The sequence below is a fragment of the Macaca thibetana genome, chromosome 12 (genome assembly GCF_024542745.1).
Source record: "Macaca thibetana thibetana isolate TM-01 chromosome 12, ASM2454274v1, whole genome shotgun sequence".
NCBI classification, from domain to species: domain Eukaryota; kingdom Metazoa; phylum Chordata; class Mammalia; order Primates; family Cercopithecidae; genus Macaca; species Macaca thibetana.
The window spans coordinates 83,270,404-83,285,229 of record NC_065589.1 but is presented as its reverse complement, the minus strand read 5'-3'; the positions used below and the strand labels follow the sequence as shown (position 1 = coordinate 83,285,229).

At 38.4% G+C, this 14,826-nt stretch overlaps 2 protein-coding genes across 11 annotated transcripts in view; one reads left to right on the top strand and one right to left on the bottom strand.

Moving 5' to 3' along the window:
• Window positions 1–14,826, top strand: part of MARCHF7 (membrane associated ring-CH-type finger 7) — a 55,054-nt gene that overhangs the window by 23,341 nt on the left and 16,887 nt on the right. For 8 of the 10 annotated variants that reach the window (XM_050752876.1, XM_050752877.1, XM_050752879.1 and 5 more), the window contains 3 exons: window positions 6,759–6,951; window positions 9,138–9,305; window positions 10,954–12,052. In XM_050752876.1, the coding sequence (XP_050608833.1) occupies window positions 6,759–6,951; window positions 9,138–9,305; window positions 10,954–12,052 (1,460 nt within the window). The remainder of the gene's footprint in view (window positions 1–6,758; window positions 6,952–9,137; window positions 9,306–10,953; window positions 12,053–14,826) is intronic. The other 2 variants (XM_050752880.1, XM_050752878.1) reach the window with 1 other exon arrangement.
• The window catches only part of CD302 (CD302 molecule), a 45,855-nt gene continuing 40,800 nt past the window's right edge, over window positions 9,772–14,826 (bottom strand). The window contains exon 8 of the mRNA XM_050752884.1: window positions 9,772–10,419. The gene's annotated coding sequence lies outside the window, so the exon portion shown is untranslated. The remainder of the gene's footprint in view (window positions 10,420–14,826) is intronic.

Below are 14,826 nucleotides of genomic sequence, written 5' to 3'. Positions count from 1 at the left end.
ATAAAAGAAAGGAATGGAATTGCTGAGTCATGCGTAACCTCTGTGTTCAATCATTTGAGGAACTGCCATACTGTTTTCAAACTGGCTAGATCATTTTACATTCCCGTTTGTGTGTATGAGGATTCCATTCTCTCCACATCCTCACCAACACTTATTTTACTTTCTGATTCTAGCCATCTCCATGGGTATGAAGTGGTATGTATCTCATTGTGGTTTTGATTTGGATTTCCTTGGTGACTAATGATGTTGTACATCTTTTCATGTGCTAATTGGCCATTTACTGTACATTTTTCAGAAATGCCTATTTATAATAGCTCTTTTGCTCATTTTAAAGTACGGTTGTCTTATTACTGAGTTGTAAGGGTTCTTTATATATTCTAGATTTAAATTCCTTATTGGATACATGATTTGCAAATATTTTCTCAAGTTTTTTTTTTTTTTAATTGCATTGTTTTAAGGGCATTTGTGTTGGGAAAATATTTTAAAACCTTAGAAATAATTTTCTGAAAGCAAACACTGACTTATACAATATTAATAGTAAATGATTTCATTGACTATACTTCCAGTAAACCTGTTTTTGGAAAGGTGGCATGAATATTATGAAGGTAAAAAGAAATAAAATGAAAATTGGATGCCTGCTAGTTATATAAAGTCTTGGAAAGTTATTTTCTTTTCACTGTGCATAGAGTACCTATAGCTATTAAGTCTCCAAGCTATCTTATTGATGATTTCTCAGATACACCATATAGTATTTCAGCTACTTTGGTTGGGCTAGATAGCCTTCTACCTCTCCCCTTATTTTATTGAGTTATAATTCACATACCATACAATTCACCATATAACAGATAGCCTTTTGAATTGGAAATAACTGATGAAAAGTATTTACTCTGGGAGCCAAATCTGTTACCTGTCTGGGTAGAGACTGGAAAGTTAATGAAAAAGAAAGAAAACTCTATGAAACTCCAGTGTAAATTTAATTACTTCCATCTAGTGTCATATGAATGCTCATAGTCGGGAGGCAAAAAATATTAATTAGTTTTCATGAAAACTAAAATTTGTGTGCATCAGTACCAAGAGAGTGAAAAGACAATCCACAGAACGAGAGAAAATATTTGCAAAGCATATATCTTACTGGATACTGAGACTTGTATCCAGAATATATGAAGAACTCTTACCTCTCAACAATAAAAAGATAACCCAGTTTCAAATGGGCAAAGGACTTTAATAAATACTTTTCCAAAGATATATTAATGGCTGATAGGCATATGAGAAAGTATTAGTCATTAGGGAAATGCAAGTCAGAACTACAGTGAGATACTTAACACCCACTAGCATAGCCAAAATAAAAAAGATGGACAGGCTGGGCACAGTGACTCATGCCTTTAATCCCAGGCCTGAGTTGGGAGGTCAAATCTGGGAGGATTGCTTGAACCCAGGAATTTGAGACCTGTGCAACATAGTGAGACCCAGTCTCTACAAAGAAATAATTTAAAAATTAGCTGTGCATGGTGTTGCATGCCTGTAGTCTCAGCTGTTCTGGAGGCCAAGGTGGAAGGATTGCTTGGTCCCAGGAAGTCAAGGCCACAGTCATCTGTGATTTCATCACTGCATTCTAGCCTGGGCAACAGAGCTGAGACCCTGTATCAAAATTTTAAAAAAAGGTGGACAATCACAGGTGTTGGTAAGTGGTGGAGAAATTGGAACCTTCATACAATGTTGATGGGATTATAAAATGGTACAGCTGTCACAGGATCCTTGGAGTGTTGCTTTTCCAGCTAGAAGCCTTTGCTCGGGCCTGCTAGGTGTGTTCTGCCTACTCGGACTGGCAGGCTTTGTTCGACTCGTGCTATCAGCTCGGATCCCACGCCTGCCAAGGGTGAGCCAGACATGGATCGGCGAGGGGTGCATGAGCAAGTGAGTGCAGGGGCCGGCCACTGTTTACAGCCAGGCACACTGGGTGCAGTGGGGCGGGCAGCTCTAGGTGCTGGTGCCCTGTGAGGCTGCGAGTGGATCAGGTGTACCACAGGCAGCAGCTTCTGTGGGCACTGAAGAACACGGTGGCACCCGGAAGCTTGGAGACACCAGGAACTACAGAGCCCCAAAGAGGTTGTCACAGACCTGGTTCAGGGAGCCCCTAGGTCTGGTCTCCCCGAAGGGTCAGAGATCTTCTTTCCTTGTCGCTCACAGCATGGTGAGCGGGGGTAGGGAGGGGTGTTTCAGTACTGTTTGTATTACAGCTCTTCAAGTCCCACCATTTGGCGGGTCCTGAGTTCTTGTCCCACGTCCAGAAAGAATGAGGTACACAGACAATTGGAGGGTTAGCAAGGCGAAGAGGGGCTTTATTGAGCAGTAGTACAGCTCTCAGGAGACCAAAGTGGGTGGCTCCTTTCCGCAGGCAGGTCATCTCAACGAGTGTGTAGCTTTCAGTGGAGAGGAAACCACACAGGACTGGGTAGCTCCTATCCACAGGGAAGTGGGCCTGACATCTGGCTGAGTCTGAGATTTTCATGGGCTTCAAGAGGGGAGGAAGTGCATGCTGATTGGTCCATGGGAGGCAATGGGTGGGCCTGAGATAAGCACCATAAGGTCTCACTCCGGTCCGTGGAACTGGCAGCCAAGCCTCCAGGCTTCAGGCCATCCCAGGCTTGAAGGTAGAATTTCACTGGGGACCTGCCCCTTTTCACCCAGGAGCTTGTCTGCCTCCTGCTACTGTTCATGGCACTCAGGCTGTTCGTGCCAACGGATGCCTGTAGACCCATGCCAAGCCGCCCTCAGTTCCCCCTTGGCCTCCCTCTGTGCTTGTTGGTGCCCAGAGTCCAGAGGGGGCCAAGGTGGCAGTGGGCTGATGTGTCGGCACTGCCGCAAGCATGTGCATACACAGCGTACAAGCTTGGCTAAAACTTTGCTCCAAAATCTGAGCAGGAGCCGGGCGGAGGGTGGGGAAGGGAGGCTTCTCAGACCCCTGAGACACCGGGATACCCAAGTCTACAGCCACAGCTGGGTCAGGGAGCACAGGGCTCCTACCCCACCAACTTGGAAGTGATCAGGGCTCCCACCTGTTGCTGGCTCCATGGAGCACACAGACCCTGCCATGCCTCCCCTGCTGCAGCTGGCATCTTTGTGGCAGCCACTCCAGATGAGCTGCTGCCGCCATCACAGCTATTAGCATCAACCTATAGTTGGAAAAATAGTAATTCCTCCAAATATTAAGCATCAAGTTACTACATGATCTATTAGTTACACCCAAGAATATTGAAAACATACATCCACACAGAAATTTACAGTTGTTCGTAACAGCAGTTTATAATAGCCAAAAAGTGAAAACAACCCCAAAACCACTTGTTTAAGGATTCATTATGCCCAAGGCAGTATACTTTGAAGACAGACTTATTCCCTGATTTCATTTGGCCTGTAGTTCTAGACAGCAGAAGAGATAATACATTGTTAAGGGAATCTAACACTTTATTTAATTGCTCAAAGAATTCCGAGGGAAAAAAACTGATTGCTTCAGGCTGAGGATATTTGAACAAATATGGACAAAATTGGATTGTAGGAACCAGGAAGAGGTTTGATTTTGAACTTAAGCCAATAGCAAAACTCCAAAATATTCCTCCTATATACTGACATTATGTATACTGATATGTATACCTATATGCTGATATTAACATTTTTTGTCTTGCATATAGCCATATAATCTACATGTTTTGTCATGAGTCATGAAAATTGTTTAATGAACAGTGAGTGTCACTTTAAGCCTTTGGACACTTCAGCATTCAAGAATCAAATGAAATTCATTATCTAAATCTGCTCCCCTATAATCAGTATTTTTAATGAATGGCATAGTAATTTATCTCACCAGTAGAAAGTACCAAAAACCTGTTTTTTCTCTATTTCTCACAGCCCTACATCTGATGAATTTTTATGTTTTATGATTGCTCTCTATTCCCATTACTTACTTCATAGGGACTTCTTTCTTGATATTCTAATGGCTTCCTAATTGGTTTTCTTACTTTCTGTTCATTTCATCTATTTCATCTTCCATATGCCTCTAAAAGTCTTTCTATATAGTAGCAGATCTGATTCATCCCGCCCTTTGTTAGTTCCCAAAATCATATTTGCAGAAGTGCTATTCAGTAACTTTATGCTAAAGTCTTTGCAAAATGAGAAAAATAATGATGTCCTACTGGACAAAAGTGACAGTTCTTTCTCATTTTTAAATTAAAACATTTTTTGTTTTGGTCTCTGAAATCCAGAAGTGTTAGAACCACTGGCCTGCAGGATAAGGTCCCTGATACCTTGATGATAATGGCATATGAAATGGTTTGATTCTGAAATATCAGATTAATTTCATTTCTTGTGCTAGCTCCAGTTCATTGACTGGGTGTCTGTAATATTAGGTACAGAAGGCTTGTGAGACTTAACTTTGTGCTAAGCTGAAAAATGCCATATTCAATTTACAGAATATTCTCTAGGCAAAGGATGGGCGAATTCCTGATGTAGCCCTTTCCTGCCTTTTCAGCCTCGCACCTTCTACTTTATTTTCAAAATTTCTTCTCCAGTGTTACCATGAACTAATATATCCCCTGAATGCATGCAATATGTTTCTCATGATTGAACCATAATTGGCTGGGTGCAATGGCTCATGCCTTGTAATCCCAGCTGTTTGGGAGGCTGAGGCAGGAGGGTCACTTGAACCCAAGAGTAGAAAACAAGCTTGGGCAACGTAGTGGGACCCTATCTCTATAAAAAGCAAATTTAAAAGTTAATAATTGAAGTATAATAGAAGGTCAAGTATAAATAGTAATGTCTTAGAAGAAAGCCAGGCCAGATGTGGTGACTCACACCTGTAATCCTAGCACTTTGAGACGCTAAGGCAGAAGATTGCTTGAGCCCAGGAATTCAAGACCATCTGGGCAACATGGTGAGATCCTGTCTCTACAAAATAAAAATTACCCAGCCATGATGACATGTGCCTGTGGTCCCAGCTACTCTGGAGACTGAGGTGGGAAGATCAAGGCAGCAGTGAGCTGTGATTGTGCCACTGCACTCCAGCCTGGGCAACAGAGTGAGACTGTGTCTCAAAACAACAACAACAAAAATCTGATGGTAAATGGTTTATACGTCTTTTTATGTTGTCTATTTGTAATGTCTTTTTTCATTCACCTACCCTGTGAACTTCAGTTACTATCTTCTTTGACTCTTTCCCTGTGTCCTTAAAACATATTTAGGGTCTTTCTGTAAAACTTTCACTGTACCTACTATTAATAGTACTTATTTATAGTATAATTATTTATTTACTTATCTGTTACCTAGACTGTAGAGCTTTGATGGAACACATTTTTTGGGTTCTTGTGTTTATCATGTGAATTTTAGATTAATATAGACCGAAATTACGGCCCATGATGCATTCCATTTTAACTCTTTTGTTAAACAGAAGAACACTTAAAATAATTTGGTTTCATTTTAATGTTCTTTAGCACAATATTTACCACATACTTATGGTAACATGCTTTTAAAAATTATTTTTATTTTATGTACTGAAAAATTACTTTTATTTTAGAGATCCTTACTGTCTCTGAACCATTGAGAGATTGTATGCCAAATGTATGTTTTTTAGTCTATCTGTCCTGTGTGTGTGTGTCCAGGTAATTACTTTGCTGTGATGGAAACATTTTTGTAAAAAGACTAGTACAATTTCAATAATTGTGGTTGAAATATGTTGTCATTTAAACCTAAATATTTAAGGAGACAAACTGTCGCCTTTTTAATGCGTTGTAGTGAGTAAACTTAACAAATTAAAGAATTGGAGAGAAGTAAAATAGTTTGTACATTATCAGTGATATCTGTGTTACAAGTTTTATTTTGTGTACATATATGTTAAAAGAGAAAACCATGAGCCAAGTTTTAAAATATGTACTTAGTTGTTGATTCACTGATGAAGAAATTTCTGATGTTAGGAATTTTTTTTTTTTTTTAAAGCATACCCTTATTAGTGTTGTATGACCATATTCTGGAAACTAGGCATCAGAACAAGGATAAATTTGTTAATTAGTTGAAAAATCTGATTTTCATAGTAGGGTAATTCACAGTCTCTTTATAGCTTAGTATTCCTCAAAAGATTGAAATATTAAACCAGTACAACAAAGATTTCATTTGCAAAAAGAAAAAAAACTGAAAAATTAGGGAAAATGATTATAGTTTTTGGTCTTCAGTGTTTCATAACCAAGTGTTTGTATACGGTTAAAAAAAAAACTTAACTCTACATCAGATTGAGAGCCCAGCAAAGTACAATTGTAGTGTATAGTAAATGGACAAGTGGGTAGAAGGAACAAAGTCTAAAGAAGAACTACATGGTGGAGGCTGGGCACAGAGGCTCATGCCTGTAATCCCAGCATTTTGGGAGGCCAGGGTGGGCAGATCATGAGGTCAGGAGTTTGAGACCAGCCTTACCAACATGGTGAAACCCCGTCTCTACTAAAAATACAAAAGTGAGCCGGGCGTGGTGGCGCGCACCTGTCATGCCAGCTACTCAGGAGGCGGAGGCAGGATAATTGCTTGAACCCGGAAGGTGGAGGTTACAGTGAGCCAAGATCGCCCCACTTCACTCCAGCCTGGGCAACAGAGCAAGACTCTGTCTCAAAAGAAAGAACTACGTGGTCGAAAAATTGATGCTTGTAGGAATTTATTAGAGGATTGTTGGTTAAATTTAATACTGAATGCAGCCTTTTGTTGTTTAAAAAAGTTTTTTGAACTTACAGTCTACGTCAGCATCAGCATCTGCGTCACCATTTCAATCTGCGTGGTATAGTGAATCTGAGATAACTCAGGGAGCACGCTCAAGATCGCAGAACCAGCAACGGGATCATGATTCAAAAAGACCTAAACTTTCCTGTACAAACTGTACTACCTCAGCTGGGAGAAATGTTGGAAACGGTTTAAACACGTTATCAGGTAAGAATATGTTTCTGTAGGTATTTTAAGCCCATTTTTCCCTAGGTGTAACACAGTTGTTCTTAGTTTTGGAATGAGGCAAGCAGATTTTATATGAAGACAGTGGGTCAGAAATGTAGTGGAATTTCCAAAATCTTAGTTTAAATTAATGCTAGAACTGATACTAACTCTTCTGCATTTTTCTTGTAAAGTTGATATAGATATTCTACATAAACAGGATATTAGCAGATTTTAATTAGAATAGCTGGTGTTTTATGATCATCAAATTGGTAAATGTGTGTATTCTGTTGGTTATATTTTGTAATTGTTACAAGGAAGGCTAAATCTACTGATACATGTTTAAAATATTGCTTAAGCATGTCTTATGTAAATGATAAACATTGTAGTATATAATATTTATTTTCAGAAAATACGGAGGCTAAGGCAGAATGATCTCTTGAGGCCAGGAGTTTGAGGCCAGCCTAGACAACATAGTGAGATCCTATTTCTACCAAAAAAAAAAAACAATTAGCTGGGCCTGGTGGTGCATGCCTATACTCCCCAGCCACTTGAGGGGCTAAGGCTGGAGGATCGCTTGGTCCCAAGGAGTTTGAGGTTACGGTGAGCTATGATCATGCCAGTGCACTCTGGCCTGGTAGACAGAGCAAGACTCTGTCTCTTAAACAAAAAACAAATACGGAAACTCTTGAGTTAGAAAAAAAATGGTGGTATTTTTGTAGGATTTCTAGACAAGGGATTAGAAAGTCACAGTTTTAGTTCTCTAGCTAGATGAGTGGCATTGGGCAAGGTACTGACCACTCTGGGATTTGGATGATCTATCCATAAAGCGTCATGCCTGGTATTTTGTACTGAGACACATATTTTTCACACACATTGAAAAGATCTTTTGTTGAAAGGTCAGGAGGCTACCGTCTCACTCATACTCCTCTTCAAATGAAATGTTAGCCAGTGCCAGTGTTTAAGAGGAGCCAAAACTTGTGATGACACAATTGGAGGTAAAATTATTTAAATGTTTGTGTGTTACCAATTGAAGTAATGTAAGCAGTTCCTGTCTATTTTGATAATCTGGAATGTCATGGGAAAGACGTGCCTATCTGAAGGATATTAAGAATGTTGGGATGGCTAAGAGCAGACTGTTAATAACTTTGTAGTCAAACACCACTGTGCCAGAGATATTTTTGTTCTCTTCTGCTATGTGAAAACATTATAAATACTCTGGGCCATTTCTCTTAATAAAGAGGAATTATTAAGACTACTAGGATTAGGGAAGAAAGAATCAAAATTTCAAGGTAAATAGTGAAGGAAAGAGGTTTGAGACAATGTTTAATTTACTTTTAAATGAAATGTCTAATAAAATATCAATAACTATAACGATACTTTAATTCTTAGAATTAAGAATTCTAGAATAAAAAATTAACCAACTGTGGTAGCAGTAAAAATAATTCTGATAAAATTGTATTGTTGACATCTTCCCTTTCCAGATGACTTTGATTTTTATATTGGCAGTTCTCCAGCATCACTTTCATTGACTTTTTTTGTGAAATTCTCCATGTTTGGCAAGATTTACATTTTTGTTCTGTAATCATTTTACATCATGTATAGGTAGATGTTGTGGGAAGTGACTGAGACATTGACATCATGTATGGGGTAGATTTTAGTGTTAGAGAAGAATATGTTTAGAGTAGGAAATAATTTTATAAGTGAATAATTTGTGAATAATTTTATGTTTTACTGAATTTTGTTTCTGATAATGACTACATAACTGGGGATTCTCATAATAAACAACAGTAAGGCCGGGTGCTGTGGCTCATGCCTGTAATCCCAACACTTTGGGAGGCTGGGGTGGGCGGATCACCAGAGGTCAGGAGTTTGAGACCAGCCTGGCCAACAGGGTGAAACCCCATCTCCACTGAAAATACAAAAATTAGCCAGGCATGGTGGTGCATGCCTATAGTCCCAGCTACTCAGGAGGCTGAGGCAGGAGAATCACTTGAACCCAGAAGGTGGAGGTTGCTGTGAGCTGAGATCGTGCCACTGTACTCCAGCCTGGGCGACAGAGCAAGGCTCCATCTCAAATAAAAGATAATAATAAATAACACTAACTTTCCTCTGTATTACTGAAGATTTGTTACCATCCAAAGCCTTGAAAGCTTTCTCTGATATAAAACTTCTTCATTTATTTTAAGATTCATCTTGGAGGCATAGTCAAGTTCCTAGATCTTCATCAGTGGTACTTGGATCATTTGGAACAGACTTAATGAGAGAGAGGAGAGATTTGGAGAGAAGAACAGATTCCTCTATTAGTAATCTTATGGATTATAGTCACCGAAGTGGTGATTTCACAACTTCATCATGTATGTATAAATTACATTAAGTGTAGCTTCTCATAATGTTCTATTTTCCTTTTTATGTATATTACTAAAACAACAGTAAAAAGGAATAGTGTATCTTTTGTCTTATGAAGATTTCAGAATACCTTAATGTTTCTTTCTAGTACTTGTTTTGACCTTAAAAAATAATTTAAAATACAGTAGATGAGTAAGAGTATCTAGATTCCATCTACCTTTACATTGTTTAACTTGCATTTTTCCTTTTAAGAATGTCTGTGTTACAAAGTAACATACTAAATCTTGTATCCTCAAATAGAATTTGCCTATAACATATGTAGTTTAATAACTACTTCTGATTCTTCTACTTCTGAAATAACTGAAAGTTTAAATCACCATTTTAAGGCATAATTTAAAATTACTTTAGTATAACATGGATGTACCTCTAGTTTTATTAAATTGACCTCAAGACCCACACTTTGTTTTTGGTTGCTTGGTTGCTTGCTTTGTTTGTTTTGAGATGGAGTTTTGCTCTTGTTGCCCAGGCTGAAGTGCAATGGCACGATGTCAGCTCACTGCAACCTTCGCCTCCTGGGTTCAAGCGATTCTCCTGTGTCAGCCTCTCTCAGTAACTGAAGAAAAAGGTGCTAATTGAAGTTGACAAATATAGTAGGCAGAAATGGAGTTTGATTTACATAGTAGGAAATAATGTTTTGTTTTTAAAGGTTTAGTTTATTTTAATTTATCTTACTGGGGGAAATGTTTATTTGTGACAAATGAAAACATTTTATTTTCTTGACTTTGGATAGTAGAGCTTTAGTAGACAGTATCAATAGCTTTTAGGTTTTGGACTATAAAAGTACAGGATAGAAATAGATTTAGTTCCTAACATTTACCCTTTCATAAAGCTCCATATATTAGTGTAGTAGTAATTTAGCTCTTATACAAGGTGAATGGGTAGTTTCCTTGCAAAGGAATCCTATAGTATTTCTCATCCCATTTGAAGATTTAAACCACCAGTTAAGGAATCCTTTCAAAAGTGCAGATGTCATAGCCCTAGTCTGATTCATAGTTCCTAGCCAGTATTTAAAGCAAATGTAACACAGGATACATTTACAGGATAAGAATTACAGCTGTTAACCTGAAAGAAAAAAAAATTGGAAAAATTTTTAGCTATTAGCGGGATTTTTCATAAAATTACAAGGGTTTAAAACAACTTTTTAATTTATTGCACAGAGTAAAAACAAAATCTCCAAAACAGTCTCCCTTGGATGATTTTGCTTTTAATCATTTTAAGAGTCATTTACATTGTATTATTTGGCCTATTTAAAAGCATCTCAATTTAAATACTAGATATTATTGTATCATACCAAATAATTTCTGATCAATAAATTCAGCTGTTTTAATTTTATCAAAATTTTCATAAGCTCATAATACATTTCTTTTTTATATATTTGTAATGTTGACTTTACACGGCAGTACTGGATTTTACCAGTAGGAATAGAAAGAAATATGTTTATGTTTTTTCTATAATAACAGTAAATTCTGTAGTTACAATGTAACAGTAATCAGTTTGAATCCAGCGCTTCGTTTTGACACTCAACATAATAAATGCAAATAATAATGCTCAAATTATTTCATGTAATTGGTTATCTTTACTTCCTTTCAAAAATAGATGTTCAAGACAGAGTTCCTTCATATTCACAAGGAGCAAGACCAAAAGAAAACTCAGTGAGCACTTTACAGTTGAATACATCATCCACAAACCACCAATTGCCTTCAGAACATCAGACCATACTAAGTTCTAGGGACTCCAGAAATTCTTTAAGATCAAATTTTTCGTCAAGAGAATCAGAATCTTCCCGAAGCAATGCACAGCCTGGATTTTCTTACAGTTCAAGTAGAGATGAAACCCCAATCATAAGCAATTCAGAAAGGGTTGTTTCATCTCAAAGACCATTTCAAGAATCTTCTGACAATGAAGGTAGGCGGACAACCAGGAGATTGCTGTCACGCATAGCTTCTAGCATGTCATCTACTTTTTTTTCACGAAGATCTAGTCAGGATTCCTTGAATACGAGATCATTGAATTCTGAAAATTCTTACGTTTCTCCAAGAATTTTGACAGCTTCACAGTCCCGTAGTAATGTACCATCAACTTCTGAAGTTCCCGATAATAGGGCATCTGAAGCTTCTCAGGGATTTCGATTTCTTAGGCGAAGATGGGGTTTGTCATCTCTTAGCCACAATCATAGCTCTGAGTCAGATTCAGAAAATTTTAACCAAGAATCTGAAGGTAGAAATACAGGACCATGGTTATCTTCCTCACTTAGAAATAGATGCACACCTTTGTTCTCTAGAAGGAGGCGAGAGGGAAGAGATGAATCTTCAAGGATATCTACCTCTGATACATCATCTAGATCTCATATTTTTAGAAGAGAATCAAATGAAGTGGTTCACCTTGAAGCACAGAATGATCCTCTTGGAGCTGCTGCCAACAGACCACAAGCATCTGCAGCATCAAGCAGTGCCACAACAGGTGGCTCTACATCAGATTCGGCTCAAGGTGGAAGAAATACAGGAATAGCAGGGATTCTTCCTGGTTCCTTATTCCGGTTTGCAGTCCCCCCAGCACTTGGGAGTAATTTGACCGACAATGTCATGATCACAGTAGATATTATTCCTTCAGGTTGGAATTCAGCTGATGGTAAAAGTGATAAAACTAAAAGTGCGCCTTCAAGAGATCCAGAAAGATTGCAGAAAATAAAGGAGAGGTAAATTCGAAAACTTGTCTTAAACCTATAAATCAAAAATAGAAAAAGAACTCTTCTTTTTTTTTTTTTGGAGATGGAGTCTCACTCTGTCACCCAGGCTGGAGTGCAATGGCACGATCTTGGCTCACTGCAGCCTTGGCCTCCTGGGTTCAAGCAGTTCTCCTGTCTCACCCTCCCAAGTAGCTGGGATTACAGGCACACTCCACCATGCTCAGCTAATTTTCGAATTTTTAGTAGGGGTTTTACCGTATTGGTCAGGCTGGTCTCAAGCTCCTGACCTAGGTGATCCACCCGCCTCAGCCTCCCAAAGTGCTGGGATTACAGGCATGAGCCACCGTGCCTAGCCTAGAACTCTTCATTTCTAAATTGGCTTCTTATAAAATTGATATTTGAAGTTTCTTTTCTTTCTTTCTTTCTTTTTCATTATTTTTTTAAATTTTTGAGATGGAGTCTCACTCTTTTGCCCAGGTTGAAGTGCAGTGGCACAATCTTGGCTCCCTGCAGCCTCCGCCTCCCTGGTTCAAGCCTCAGCCTCCCAAGTAGCTGGGATTACAGGCACCTGCCACCATGCCTGGCTAATTTTTGTATTTTTAGTAGAAGCAAGGTTTCACCACATTGGCCAGGCTGACCTCGAACTCCTGACCTCAGGTGATCCACCTGCCTCCACCTCTCGAAGTACTGGAATTACAGGCATGAGCCACTGCTTCCAGCCTGAAATTTCTTCCCTTAACATTTACATCCAGTAAGATGTCTCACTCATAGGTAAATAGATAAGAATTAATAATTGAGGATAAGCCATGGTAGAGGGGTGTGAATTGTGTCAGAAAGTAATCCAAAGGTTATTTTAACCAGGTTGGAATACATATACACACAAAGACAAAAACCTTAATCTCTTACCCAATTCCTTGGTAGACTAATGCTAAATGGGGTTAGTAAGAGGAACTGAATGACCATAAGAGGAACTGAATGACCATGGATTACCAATAAATCTGCCTTAGCCTTTATTAAGATGATTTATTAACTAACCATTTATTTACATTTCTCACTGCAAATATTTTTTTGGAATTTGATGCACAAAATTTACTTTGATTCACAAAGTAAAATTTGATGCACAAAATAATTTTGATTTTGTGTTTGAAGTCCAAGTATATGCTGAATATTATGTTTCTTTAAATTTTTTGTAGAGACAGGGTCTTCCTTTGTTTCCCAGGCTGGTCTCGAACTCCTGGCTTCAAGCAGTCCTCATGCTTCAACCTCCAGAAGTGCTGAAATTATAGGCATGAGCCACCATGCCCAGCCAATTCTTTAGAAGTTAGTATTATTTAACAGAAATACCAGTTTAGGCTGGGTGCAGTGGCTCACGCTGTAATCCCAGCACTTTGGGAGGCCAAGGCGGGTGGATCACAAGGTCAGGAGATTGAGACCATCCTGGCCTACATGGTGAAACCCTGTCTCTATTAAAAATACAAAAATTAGCTGGGTGTGGTGGCATGCGCCTGTAGTCCCAGCTACTCAGGAGGGTGAGGCAGGAGAATTGCTTGAACCCAGGAGGTGGAGGTTGCGGTGAGCTGAGATTGCGCCACTGCACTCCAGCCAGGCGACAGAGCAAGACTCTGTCTCAAAAAAAAAAACGAAAGGTTTAAATGCAGGGCATAGAATCTTTTTCTACAAAGAAATCTTTATAGAGTTGAAGGTTGCTTATAAATCACTGGTAAGAGTGAAAAGACAAAAAAAAAACCAGAGATCTTAGTCCCAGCCTTACTCTTAATTTAGTCATCCTAGTCTAATTACTTAGTATTAAAATATTTATTAAAATGAGATAAAGTAGTTTATTTGAAGTACACTTCGAGGAAGAAGACTTATATAAAGGTAATGTGGGATTTTTTTTTTCCTTTTTCACAAAGGCCTAGTAGAATTGTTGGGAAGCATTATTGTTAGTGTTATTTTTAGATTTTTGTTGTACTTTAGTAAGAAAATGCTTTCAAATCCAACTCAGGTGATAAAGGAAACTCTGCACACTTTCTGAGATGCTGGGCATTGGGCTACCATACTCCTTGTTTTTAATTTTATAGGACAGATTTTGCCATGTGACTGTTATTTCCCTGCTTTTAAACTTGCTATTTTTCCTTTTTTTGTAGAAAGAGATTTACTCTACCCTGGTAGTGTTTGCTTTAGTGTTTGCTTATTATAGCAGCTTCCTCCAACTGCAGGCTGTCTGCTGTCTGCTAAAGGATGTAGTTACATATTTTCAGCCTTCAAGGTTAGATTAAGTACAGTAGTGTAGGCAGAAAGCAAAGCATTACTTTAGTCATCTTCAGAGAGAAATGATTGAGCTAGCACCACTCTATCTGGTTAATTTTAAAAGCAGCATTTGTTGGTTACTTTGCCAGAGAGAGTGTGTGTGTGTATGTTTGCATTCCTGTATTACATCTTTCCTCATACCTAAGGATTTTAAGACATTCTGCAGTTAAAAATGGTACAGAAAAATTGAATCCACCAAGTAAATAGTTGAAACTATGAAGGGAAGAAAGTTAAATTTAAAGGTAAAATATAAATACCATGTTTTCAGTCTTTAAAAATAATTTATGGTTGAGGTTATATCTGATTAACCCAGGGCATGAAAGTCTCCTAGCAGTTGTATATCCATCTCTTTCCACAAATCTTTTGCTAAGTTCATTTAGGTATCCATATATTCCGGGTTGTATTTCAGTAACAGTTCAGCATTCTGTATTACCAATTTACTGTGTACCTGTTTCATGCCAACAGTGGACTAA